This window comes from Lutjanus erythropterus, chromosome 2 (assembly GCF_056507025.1).
Source record: "Lutjanus erythropterus isolate fLutEry1 chromosome 2, fLutEry1.hap2, whole genome shotgun sequence".
Lineage (NCBI taxonomy): Eukaryota > Metazoa > Chordata > Actinopteri > Lutjaniformes > Lutjanidae > Lutjanus > Lutjanus erythropterus.
In genome coordinates this window covers 29,254,438-29,267,241 of record NC_139318.1, presented here as the reverse complement: position 1 = coordinate 29,267,241, position 12,804 = coordinate 29,254,438, and the positions used below count along the sequence as shown (strand labels likewise).

The 12,804-nt window shown below is 41.7% G+C and overlaps 1 protein-coding gene across 2 annotated transcripts; it reads right to left on the bottom strand.

Annotated features, from left to right (window-relative positions):
- Positions 1-949: 949 nt before the first annotated feature.
- Positions 950-12,562, bottom strand: slc45a1 (solute carrier family 45 member 1). Of its 2 annotated transcripts, XM_084736564.1 has the most exons (10): positions 12,379-12,562; positions 10,277-10,717; positions 10,077-10,169; positions 8,675-8,899; positions 6,472-7,379; positions 6,222-6,375; positions 5,654-5,830; positions 5,313-5,518; positions 4,287-4,512; positions 950-1,736 (listed from the first exon to the last, which is right to left on the bottom strand). In XM_084736564.1, exons 2-10 carry the CDS (start codon positions 10,704-10,706, stop codon positions 1,708-1,710), a joined length of 2,448 nt encoding a protein of 815 aa, XP_084592690.1. In that variant the 5' UTR covers positions 10,707-10,717; positions 12,379-12,562; the 3' UTR covers positions 950-1,707. The 2 variants fall into 2 exon arrangements, with proteins under 2 accessions (XP_084592690.1, XP_084592683.1); XM_084736557.1 differs by lacking the exon at positions 950-1,736 and having other exon boundaries at positions 2,864-4,512.
- Between the last annotated feature and the right edge of the window lie 242 nt (positions 12,563-12,804).

Below are 12,804 nucleotides of genomic sequence, written 5' to 3'. Positions count from 1 at the left end.
TTTTAATCATTTTAGTGAGTCCACACTAAAACTATACAGCTATAACGTTTCAGTTCTGGCTCTGCCACCCACTTGAATCAGAAAGATTTTTAAGTCGATATATTTATAGTGATAGTTCTTGGTGTGGACTTCCCTATAGTTTATGCTCATTGTCGCCACCATTTATGTTGATTTGTCCCAGTTTGGTAGACACAAATATTTTAAAGTGATAAAAAAAAGTGCTATTTTTTACTGATATTTAAAAAAAAAGTTATTTTAATTAAAGCAAACATTCATATGGATTACTGTCAATTTACATTGGCTTGAATGCAAGTATATTAATATAGTAATGTTAATTTAGATTCATATTTTAGGAAGCAAAAAGTGGTACCAGGGTATTTGTAAAGTTTTCTGTTGTAATTTGTGGGAGGTTCATCCCTTATTTCTCAAAAAAATGCCTGAACTGTACTAAAGAAGGTTTTTGGTAGGATCAAGTTAAGGCGATTTTCTTTTTCGTTTTCTTCCATTTCTTTACCTTCATATAATTTTTTAAGACTAGAGCTGTAACGATTCGGCAAGTAAAGTCATTACCAGCTATTGTTTCTAATTGAATAATCATTTGAGTGATTTTTTTAATTAAAAAAATGTCAAAATTCTCTAATTTCAGCATCTCAGAAGTGAATATTTTCTGGTTTCTTAAGTCCTCTATTACATTAAAGTTAATATCTTTGTGTTGTTGACAAAACCGTACATTTGAGGATGTCACCTTGGGTTTTAGAAAACAATGATGAGCAATTTCCACCTGTTTTCTTACATTTTATGGACCAAACTACTACTTGATTAATTGAGAAAATGACCAACAGATAAATCAATAATGAAAATACATGTTAGTTTTGGGTAAAAATGCGTGGACTAATGGGCCACGATAGTAATCAGTGAAAGAAACAATAATTGACACAGGAGTCCAAAATGGCAAAATGATCATTTTTAGTTGTAACTGAACCCTGAATAAAAGTAGCTTTTACAGTAATACTGCTAATATTGAGCAATAGGTGGTACCATATAACACAAAAACTCAATGTGGTTTTTTTTTTCTGAAGCAAGCTGCAACAGCATGATCCATACAGTTACTGTTTCCTCAGAAACAACATTAGCATGGCGTGTATCCAGTTAGTCCAGGAGGCTTTAAGAGTAGGCAATTATTGACATTCTGCTGAGGCAGCAAATTATGACTGGCACCATAATGTTGGCATATTCAGTGTGTGAACCAGTCAATATATCCATCACAATGGTAGGCTTAAAAAGGTTAAAGTTAACCTTTTGTTAAAGCCCTGAAGTCAGGCTTGGTGCCTGTGTTGAGGCTAACAGACAAAGCATACTGTTTGTCATGGCACAACATGTAAAAAATAAATTATATATGTACCATTTTGCAGATGAACATGGCTTCTTTAGGATGGAAAATGGAGTTTGATGCTTCCCATGAGGAACTTGGCTAACAAATGTCAGGTCATCACTATACTGAGTTGATGGGCTGAGCGTGGTGGAGCAGAAGCCTACTACCTGAAGCATGCGCCCTAATGATGACAATAAGCACTTGCTGCTGGCTCTATGTACCCCCACAGTCCCTTCTCTCAGTGTGGTCCACCTTCAGGGTTACCCATAGTTCACATGAGTCTTCTCCCTGTTTGCTGCTCTTCTGTTTTGTTCGGTTTCCGACTCAATGCTGATTCACACCCCAGTTTCAACTTCTCCTCTTCCTGATAATGACAAGAATCACTGTCATTATTACAATGGCATGGCCAGGAGTAGGGTGACAGCTCACAGCTGTCCATGGCTTAGTGAGGGCCCAGACAGAATTTGCCACCAGTACACATTTCTCTGGAAAGTTTGTGTACGAGTGTGTGTGTGTTTGTGTGTGTATCATCCTATTAGTCATGGCTCTGTGCTGATTAAGTGCTTAATTGGCATTATACTCATACTTGGGACTTGATTAAGAGTCACCCAGCACCAGACTGTGAAATGTGGGGAGAGCACATTGGTAAGTTTCATAATGACTGGATTGTGTGGAAAGTGTTGTTTTTAGTTGCTGTTCAAAATGTGGAGCCCTTCAAGACTGTAACTGTGATCAAGCGGTGTTCAGCGTCATGTGGATATTAAATGTGTTTGCTAAATTATGCCAGAAGAGCTCTTGAATTAATGAAGAAGTATTAAAGGGATAGTTTGGATTTTTTGAAGCGAGGCTGCATGAGGTACTTATCAATAGTCAGTGAATTATCTGTCGTTAATTTGCAGAGTACCGGTGTAGAGAGCAAAACAGTGTACTGATCTGGACATGGTCAACAGCAACATATATTATAGCCACATAAAAAAAGGCCTACCCGAAAAATTCTAACGATTTAAAGTCGAGATGAAATGAAAAATGCTTTCAACCAATTTCAACCAATAATATCATGACATCCAGTTGTCAGTCAGTCTTCAGCTTTTAGCGGTGCAGAGCTAAGGCATTCATTAGTTAGCAAGCTAGAAACCATGTATGAAAACACAACTTAATGACAGTCTCTACAGTGAATCATATATGCTTTCTGTTTTCTCGCTGATGTTCTCCAGCTGTTCAGCTTCAAATCTGGGTAAGAGTTTCTGCTGACTTAGCATCCATTAGCAAGCAACTGAACTGGGCTCAGCAGCCTCTCGGTGAACACGGAGACTGAACACAGCCTCTTAGACTGACAGGAATTACAGCACTAAGTTAATTTACAGAGATTCCTGATGGAAAGATAACTATATTTGTTAATAAAGTAGCTGACTGTTAATTGTTGTTACCTCAGTTAGCCATGGAGCTAAGTAATCTGACTCATTCCTGGGGTGCCAGGACCCAAGCCAAGAAAACCACCTTTGTACTGTATAATTCCTTGTCATTAAACTTCCATCGGTCTCAAGAGGCATTGTTTGGTCCCGGTCTTACCTGTCCGCTGGGAGCTTGTGGTCAGGGAGGAGTCTGCTAATGGGCCGCTATGTAGCTGCATGGCTAGCATTAACACCCATTCAGCACGATTGGCTACTGTGACATGTCCCTCCCTAGCTGCCTGTTTTTACAGAAAATACATCAACATGCTTTCCATTTCATGTGGACTTCAAGTGTAAGAAAGTTTTCACTACTGTACCTTGCTATCAGTTAGTGTTTTATAATGAGAAAACTCTGTCATATAAGCAAAATATCGCTTTAACAAAAGCCACCAGACTCCTTTAGCAAAAATATAATTTTACCTTGCAGAATACGTAAGTTGCTCATGTGCCACAGTATCGATCTTTCAGTTTCTTTGTGTTATTGTGTGAGTTTGGTGAATCCAAACTAACAATTTAAAACACAGCAGTACATTGCTTAATTTCTGTGCCGGTACTTCTGCTGCTTTCTACAAACTGTGGGTGTGACGACCACCATCTACTGCAGGTAATACGCTGACTTATGGATTAGTACCTCATACAACCCCACTTCAAAAACTCCAAACTATCCCTTTAACGATGAGTGTGAGTTGTCACTGGCAGCACATTCATGTAGTCAGAAAATCCTGCTGAAGGTGTGATGCTAATATGCTAACTCAGAGAAACAGGCAGGTAGACATTCCCTTGGCCGTATGACCAAAACAAAACATTAACACAAGGCTTTGAGAGAGCACATTGCAGCTCATGCAGACGTTAGGCAACTGATAAAAGGAAGAAAAAGAGGGGAAAGCTGTGGTTAGCCTGTACGTAGTGATCAACATTTCTATTCTAAAACACCAACAAGCAAGAAAAGATGATGCAAGATTTTACAGCAAAGAATCAGACACAAGAACAGCTTATCTATACTAAAAGAGGTCATTCAGTCTCTCTCTCTCACACACACACACACAGAAAAATCCATTTGTTCCACACTGCATTCAAATAGGTCACACATTCAATTGCAAAAAGTTAGGAAAAAATGCATGGGCACACACACTGTATGAACACACGGGTCATGTATACACATATTAGAGCAGTGGCCAATGTCTGTCTGTCTGTCTGTATAACTCTGAGAGGAAAGGTGCTGATTAGTGTGAAACAGTATATGGAGTTGTGCTGTACAGTGTGCGGCAGGGTGTACAGTGTGTTTGTCCTGTCAGTGCTGTGAAGGTCAACACACTCAGACACTAAGCGACAGCATGTGAGCGTGTGTGTGCCGTTGAGTGTGTGCGTGAGGTAAAGTAAATTAAGAGGCTTTTGTTTTTGTTTTGTTTTTTTTTTCTAAATGTGCACCAATAGTGGCTGGGTCTCGCTTTCGGGGGGCTCACCCTCAGGGGGGGGCAGCTGGTACACCACGAAGAGAGAGGAGTACAGGCAGCCCACGAATGACATCAGGCTTGAAAAGTACATCACTCCCTGGGCCCCACCCACCAGTGAGGTCAGAGGTCCCATCGCCACAGAGACCAGGATCTGAGCCAGGAAGTACTGGCAGCTGAGCAGAGAGATGTCCACCCCCATCCCTCGTCTGGTCCCTTCCTCTGATGAGCCGCAAAACTGAGGAACATATGCAAAAAGGTTTAGTTTTATGATCAGTCAGTGTAGTGCACCACAAATTACTATGTTAAAGGGACAGTTCAACATTTTCTTATCTGCTTCCTTGCTCAGAGTAAGATGAGAAGATTGATACCACTATCAAGTCTGCAGAAAGTATATGGCTCAGGTGCCCCCTCTCACCTAAACCATACGGAGTATTTTGAACATGTATGAACACATCTCACTTGGACAATCTCCTGCTGTGTGGGACAACATTCAGACGATGTCCCGACCTGATTCTCGGGACATAGTTCAAAATGCATATGTGAAAACAGCTTAAGTGACTAATGGAAAGAACGATTTTTGAAATGTGTCCAGTATTGAAGGAGAATGCTACAGCAAAACTAAGCTGCAACATTATACAATGCTAATGCTACAGAGACAGACCTTTTTTAAAGAGTGAGACACATTTTGTTTATCCAGAAACAGTTGGCCTGGTTCTGTCCAAAGGTAATAAAATCCAGCTTCCAGCACCTCTAAAGCTCAAGAATTAGTTAGGCATGTAACTCCCTGTAGTGTTGTCATTCTTTGTTGTGAAGACTAAAAAATGAGACATAGCATCCTAATTAGTGAACTGAAAGACTGTTTCCAGTCTTTGCGTGATGGTAAGCCCACCAGCTGCTGGCTGTGGCTTCATATTTACTGTACAGACATGAGAGCGGTATCAATCTTCTAATGCTGAACAATTCCTTCAAATTGATCCTGAAAAATATCATCCAGTAACAACAAATTACCCTACACACAGTAAGATACATACTGACCTGAGGGCTCTGGTAGTATTCACACAGCAGAGAGTAAGGCAGCGTGCATAGAGAGGAGAAGAGCACCCCATAGGTGACACAGAGAGAAAGTACCACGTAGAGGTTGGTGGACAGTGTTGCCAGGCCCGTGCCCAAACCAAACGCCAGGTAGGCAAAAAAATATAGAGTGCGAAGAGAGAAACGCTCCTCCAGTTTCTCCAATATGGCTACAAGTTTAAGAAGAAAGCCAGAGAGAAACAGATGGAACAAATTTAAAGCTTGCCAAGCAAAGGAAGATAAATGACTCTTCCCTAACCAGAGCTGCAGTAGCATCACATGTTGTGATTACGAGTGTAACTTACCTGAGTAGAAAGCAGCACTGAATGCATAGATGCACATGCCCCAGCAGCCCATGCTGACACCAGCATTGTAGCGTTGGTAAGCCTCGGACTCATGGGGTGCCTTTGGGTCACCTTCAAACACAACCTCCCCCATGAAGTCAGTGTAGAAGAGCAGCATGCCTTCAAAGGACAGCCAGCCTACAAAGAACCAGTATCAACAGCTAATATCAAATACAAAACAGGCCATTATTAAGGTGCGTAACAACAATTATATAATAACAATATTCATACATTTTCAGAAGAAAAAAGAGCAAATCCTTCATTTTGTATTAACCACCGCAATATGTAATACTTTAATACAAACTGCAGGGAACTGATTACATGCATGGACATGAAACATTGCGTTCAGGCTATTTACTACTAATGATGTGGTAAGGATTACCCATGCACCTAGGACAAGTAAAATGCCATGTTGGGCAAGTAAATCTGACAACTCACTTGCCCAATGAGGCAATAATCCAATAATGCATTGTTACAAGGTTTTGCAGGGTTTCAGATGCAACTAAATTTAAAAAGTTACTATTCTCACCCAGAAAATGATTAGTGCATAAACTACGCAGAGAGGGAGGCATCCTGTAGATGGCTATACACAGCAGCTTCATTGACATCTGGGACTCTCCTGTCTCCACATTCTCACTCAGATCACTCTCATAGCGCACACCATTCAGCAAAATGTTTGCAACCTTCATCAGAGAAAAAAGACAGACACTGTGTTTAGAAATGCTGCGGTGGCTACTGACTAAACAGCTTCTGTCATTTTTCAGAAATACGCGTCTGACCTGCTGGCTGAAGGTCACTGTTCTCCTTCGTCCATTCTCCAGCCCAACTATCTGCGTTGCCATGGGCTCCTCCATTAGTGCAAGACTCTGGGGTCGCTTCAGGATACCAGCAGTGGAGCCCCGATGTGACCCTGCACCAGGGTGCTGAACCGCAGCTGTGACCTGAGATGCTCCGTGAGACTGTGCATCTCCCTCTGGCTGCGGCGCTTCTGCATCCTGAGCTTCCCCAGCTGGACGAGACACCACATCAGCATGGGCCTCTCCTGCAGAACAGCTCCCTGCCCCCTGTGTGGTGGACTCTTCAGGAGGAGGAGAGTCTCCCGGAGGCAACGGAGCAGTGGTGGAGTTGGGGGCCAGGGCCTGTGGGGTCTGCTGACCTGTGTAGCAGTTTATGAGCACACTGTCTATATAGGAGGTTCCCAGTGAGGAGGCAAACTCATTGATGCCAGTGAGCGAGCTGTCCCGACTGATAAAGCTGCCATATTTTGGTGTGAGGGGGCTCAGGGGCGATATGGGGCTTGTGAGGCCGGCACAGAGGCGTGCATTAGCGCTGCAGGAATGGGCCAAATGGTCAGAGTTACATGGGTGAGACTTTGTGGAGAAATTGTAGCTGTAAAGACCGTCCTCGTCTTCCTCATCCAGTCCCAAAGCTGATCCTGGGGGAACAGGCGGAGAGGGAGGGAGAGGGAGGCTGGGGCTTTTTAGGTGGTTTTTGCTGGAGTTTTTGTTCGGTTGGCTTTTTGGTAGGGGCCGTTCAGGGATACTCATCAGAGTCATGGCTGTGGTGATCACCAAAGTGACACTCGTGAACATGTATATGACACGCAGCTGACCTCCCATCGACCTTCCAAATTGTGTCTGGTCCCAGTTGATGCCACCCACGATGTAGCCAAACCCACCTCCGAGTCCTGCAGAGCAAGTTTAAGAAACACAAAATGACCCTTTGCAATAATTATGTGTATCTTAAAGGGATAGTGCAGATTATTTAGGGTGGGGTTGTATGAGGTACTTATCCATAGTCTGAGTATTACCAACAGTAGATGTTGGTTGGCACACGCCCAGTTTGGAGAAGCAGACGGGTACCAGCATGGAAGCTAAGAAATTTAATACTTAAAGCACTTTAAAAATGCTCATTAAAAAAAATCAGTTCAAGTGTACACTGAATTTTGAATATTTTAGAATATTTACAATATTTTATTTCTCTCACTTAACTGACCAAAATCAATAATTTTACCTTGCAGAACACAAGACTTGCTGGTTTCATTAGTTTATGTTATTGTGTGAGTTCGGTGAATCTGAACTATCTTTTCAATACGCCAAAGTCACACAATAATAAAAACAAACTAACAGAACTAGACGGGGGTAGACCAGCAGCTCCCATGTTCTGCGTACTAAAATTACCGATGTCCCTAATGAGGTTTGGATGAGTGAGAGAGAGCGATATTTGGCTTATGTAACTGCAGTTTCCTGTTGGAAAAAAAAAGCTGTCTGACAGCAAGGTAAAGTGGTGAAAAGATTTCTAAATATAGCACACATTGCTTCCCCTTTTCCAACTGGAAACTGTCATTATATATGCCAAAAATCACTCTCCCCAAACCAGCCAAGTCTATTGGCAAAAATCAGTCTTTTTACCTCCAAGAACAAAGGAGTTGCTGATCTCCAGTGCCTTGATCTCTTAGTTTGTTTATGTTATGGTGTGACTTTGGTGTTTTAAAAAGATAGATTGGATTCAGCAAAGTCACACAAGACCACAAACAAACTAACAGATCCAGGTGGTGGTAGACCAGTCACTCCTGGAAAAATTACTGGTTTCGCCTATGTAGTGTGGCTGGTTTGGAGAAAGCAATATTTGGCAGTTTCCTGTCAGAAAAGGCCGTCTGTCAGCAAGATAAAGCAGTAAAAACACACTTAATTAGTACAATGTACAGTTATGACCCTGTCAACAACATTACTTTGCTTAGCTTCTGTGTTGGTACTCCTCTCTGCTTCTCCAAACTGGGGGCGTGTCAACTGCCACCTACACCGACTATCAATAAGTACCTCGTAACCCCATTTCAAGTTATCTGAACTACCCCTTTAAAGATTTTCGGTATATTTTCTCCAAATTATCTCACAAGAAAAGTTATAGCTGCCTTCTCCTTTGCTACTGCTTTATAATGATAAAGTAACCCTGAGTTTGTGACTATGCAAAGTGTTTCCTTACCTGCCAGGAGCGCATGGATGTTCAGCCCTCGATCCTGGTCCTCCGGGCTGCACACATCCATCATGTAGGCATGGCTCGGGTTGTCGGCTGAATCAGCACTGAAGTCCATCAGAACCACACCACACACCGTCAGGACTATTCCCCACTTGTGATTTGATGCTGTGTCAGCCAGTGCACCTCCAATGTCCCGCCCGTTCAGCACCAGGGATAAACCAACCAAAGCCCCTGTGACGGAGAATAGCAGAAGACGGTTTTGTTAGACTTCAAAAGACATCTTGCTGAGAGGGAAGAATCATGCATGTATACATCATCAAAGGGTCGCTCCACAGATCTTACAGTCAATGTACTAGTCATGTAGCGTAGTGCAAAGCCAGACAGAACAGTTTTATTGTATAATGCCTTCTGTGGCTGTGGAGGAGCTTTGTTAAGTCTGAGAGAAATATTCAAGTGACTTCAACAAGATACGTCAGTGTGGGCTTAGAGACAAATGTTTTAACTGAAAACCTGTGTTTACAACTGAGTTGTTTGAGACTTATCTACATTTACCAGGTTGAAGGGGTCCTGTATATCCAGTTGCATTATGGGACATGTAGAATCCAGAGTTTTTGACTAATATTCTGGACTAAAAGTCAGGATTTTTCAGCCTTTGTTGCATCAATTTTGGTCCTTCTTTATTTGATCTCTCAAAGCTTGTAGGCAGGTCTGGAGAAAGACTGTTGAAAATGTAATACCTAAATTCTGCCACAGTGGGTCTCTCTCACAAAACAAAAACAATACAACAGATGTGAGGTGAAGTAGCATGATGAGAGTTGTTTTCTTCCCTTAACAACCACCATAGATGAGTAAAATCATTCTCATATGACTCAAGCAGAAATGTTCATGGTCGAGGTAATATCTAAATTTTATTTACATTATATTTAGTCACATACACCAATTTCCTTCCACACTCTCTCAGATATCCAACATGCCCCCTGTTTTCTTGGAAGTTACAGCATTTGAACATTGTTGGAAACATTTGGGATAATCTGACTCGACAAAATATAAAACATATGTCTAGTGTTTTTGACATTTATAATGTGGAAATGTTCAATGTTATAAATTTGATTGTTGAGTAGGGTTGGATATCGTTTGGCTTTTTCCTATACTGGTGCTAACACCATAGTTTAAAATGGTACTGGTGCCTAAAAGTACAAAAAAAAGAAGTCTCCCATCACAGGCTAGATTTTCTAAAGCTTGAAAGCCAAGAACAGGAGCAGAAGTCTAGTTTTCTATCAGACGACAGCCTACATTACGCTTAATGGTTATTATGCCCAGTGCTGCCTAAAATAAACCACCTACCCCAACTTTAACTTCACATAAGTAGCACTTTCATAATGCTAAGTCACTGGATTACATTTCTTACCTATAGCCAACGCCAAAATAAAGGGTCTCCTTCGCCCAAACCTGGATGTACATCGATCACTCCATGCTCCAATGAGAGGCTGAACGAGGAACCCTTCAAGCCAAAGACAGAGGACAGAGTTAGTGTCCAAAGTGAAACTGCAAAAGATTACTGCCACTCAAAAAAACATGATGTTGTATCACATATTTTGTTAAACTTACCCAGTATGGGACTAATAAACCACACCAAGCTGTAGAACTGATCAGGCAAACCCATCTGAAGAAGGACAGGAGTCACATACGCTGTTTCCATGGCATAACTAAATTCAATACCAAACAGGATGCAGCCGTTGAAGAGTAGCTCTTGGAAGGTACGCCTCGGGGGAAGCTCACTGAGGTCGAGCTGGTCCAGGGGACAGGGTGTGTTGGGCGGCGGAGGTGGCGATGGTCTTATCAGCTTCCGACGTTTTGGCTGTCTTTGGAAGTTGTTGGCTCGGTGACTGAGGTGCCGAGTGGTGGACGTCGGGAAGCTGGCAGTTTTGGGGAGTGAGCTCCTCCAGATACCTTCCTGAGCTGAGGACGACCTCCCTCCTGGACTGGCCAGAAGGGGGTCACTGGGGGTGCCCATGCCCGGTGATGACATGTCTCTCATGCCAGCTTACACTGTAGCACATGAAAAGGTGATAAACATCGAAGAACTGACCCTTGTGGCTGCACTTAAATTTACTACACAGCAATATGATGTGAGAAGCCATACTTTGTATCAAATTAGACAAGAAATTGAAATATGTTCTTTATTAGACAGTATTAGACCCTTTATCTGACCCTTATTAAGCATTATTAGAGGGTAATAAGGGAGACATATAACAGAACTGTACTATAAACTAAAGTGTATTATTTTCCAGTTAGATTCTTATTAGACTTTATTACACAGTAATTAGGGCCACTTTACAACAGAACTGCACTGTAAACTAAAGTGGATTATTTCCCACTGTTAGACCCTTATTAGATGTTAATTAGAGACACACTGCAACCAAACTGTATTGTAAACTAAAGTGTATTATTTCCCCCTGCAAGACCCTTATTAGGAGTTATTAGAGGGTAATTACAGAGACATTTTAACAGAACTGCACTGTAAACTAAAGTGTATTACTGCCCACTGTTAGACCATTTCTACACATTCTTAGAGCATAATAAGAAACACTTTATGACAGAATTGTACTGTAAACTAAAGTATATTATTTGCAACTGCAAGACCCCTATTATACTGTTTAGTTTACAGTACAGTTCTGTTGTAATATGTCCCTAATTACCTTCTTATTCACTGACTTTCTTAGAGGGTAATTAGGGGCATGTTACAACAGCACTGTACTGTAAAGTAATTTGCTGTATTTCCAACTGTTAGGCCTTATCATTACAACAGACTTGCACTGATAACTACAAAGTCTAGTAAAAGTGTAACTGCGGAAAATAATACACTTTAGTTTACAGTACAGTTCTGTTGTAATGTGCCCCAAATTACCCTTTAATAAAGTCTAATAATTGTCTAGTAAAAGGTCTAATATGGTCTAATAAAGAGCATATAATTTCATTTAAAGTATAGATTGTTATGTCTTATTAGTGTACCTTACCGATGTATAGTTTTTAATTAGGGTATAACCACTGTCTAATTAAGAACATATCATTTCTAGTTTTTGTTCAGTTTGATACACAGTATGGCTTGTTATTCAATCTCATTAGTTTAGTCGACCAAACTTGTTTTAGGTTGAGTTTTCATATTAGAGGTCATTCAAGATCATCACAGTGTCGCACAGAAAGTCATGTGAGTAACTTATTGCTGCTGCTGGTTATTTAGTGCTACCAAGAGGACACTGCAGTCATTAACAGACAGCAGCGATGGCACAGCAATGATGGGCACGACGCACTGCAACCAATGCGCATGTTAGTGTGCGCAAAGCCCATGTGCTCGGCGTGGCTGATACAGCAGTGTAGTCTGCGGCATGAAGCTGTTTCCATTTTAATTTTTCATGGACGAAGCTCAAATCGGGCACAATGGAGCCGCTGGGGGTTATAATGACGGCTTTCAAGACAGTTACAAGGATAGCATATCACCATTGCTTAAATTTAAACTAAACATTTCGCCAATATAGATCCGATATGTAACCACGTAGCTGATCGATTGTTTTTCGGTTAATGATCCTCGATATTTTCCTTTTTTCTTAGATTTTCCTTTGACATTTGCTTCTAAAGGTGGAGATCACACAATCGATTGAACTGTGTTAGAAGACGAAGCAGGCGTGCAAATTTAAGGAGATGATATTTACCTTGATATCGGGGAGGCTCGTCATTTATTGCGGCATACTGTGTAGGTAAACAGAGCAGACATTATGAGTTATAAAGAAAACCGGAGGATGGATTACAGGAGGCATGATTGTTGTGTTTTTCCTTTTTCATGCAGTCATCCCCCCGCTCTCTCTCTCTCTCTCTCTCTCTCTATCTATCTCTCTGTCTCTCACTCTCTCTCTCCTCCGTCCCTTCTCCTTCCCCCTCTTCTCTTCTCCTCAGCTCCCCCTTCGCCTCCTCTCCTCCCGGTCTCTCCTGTGACGTCACGCCCCTCCCTGCAACATCAGCACCGCCGCGGACAGTCCCCGCTGGAGACATGTCCATCCTCTGCTCACATATGCATACAGTGTGGGCTACAAGACATCAGAATCGATTTGAGATGAGAATAATCAGTTCATGATTTGTCT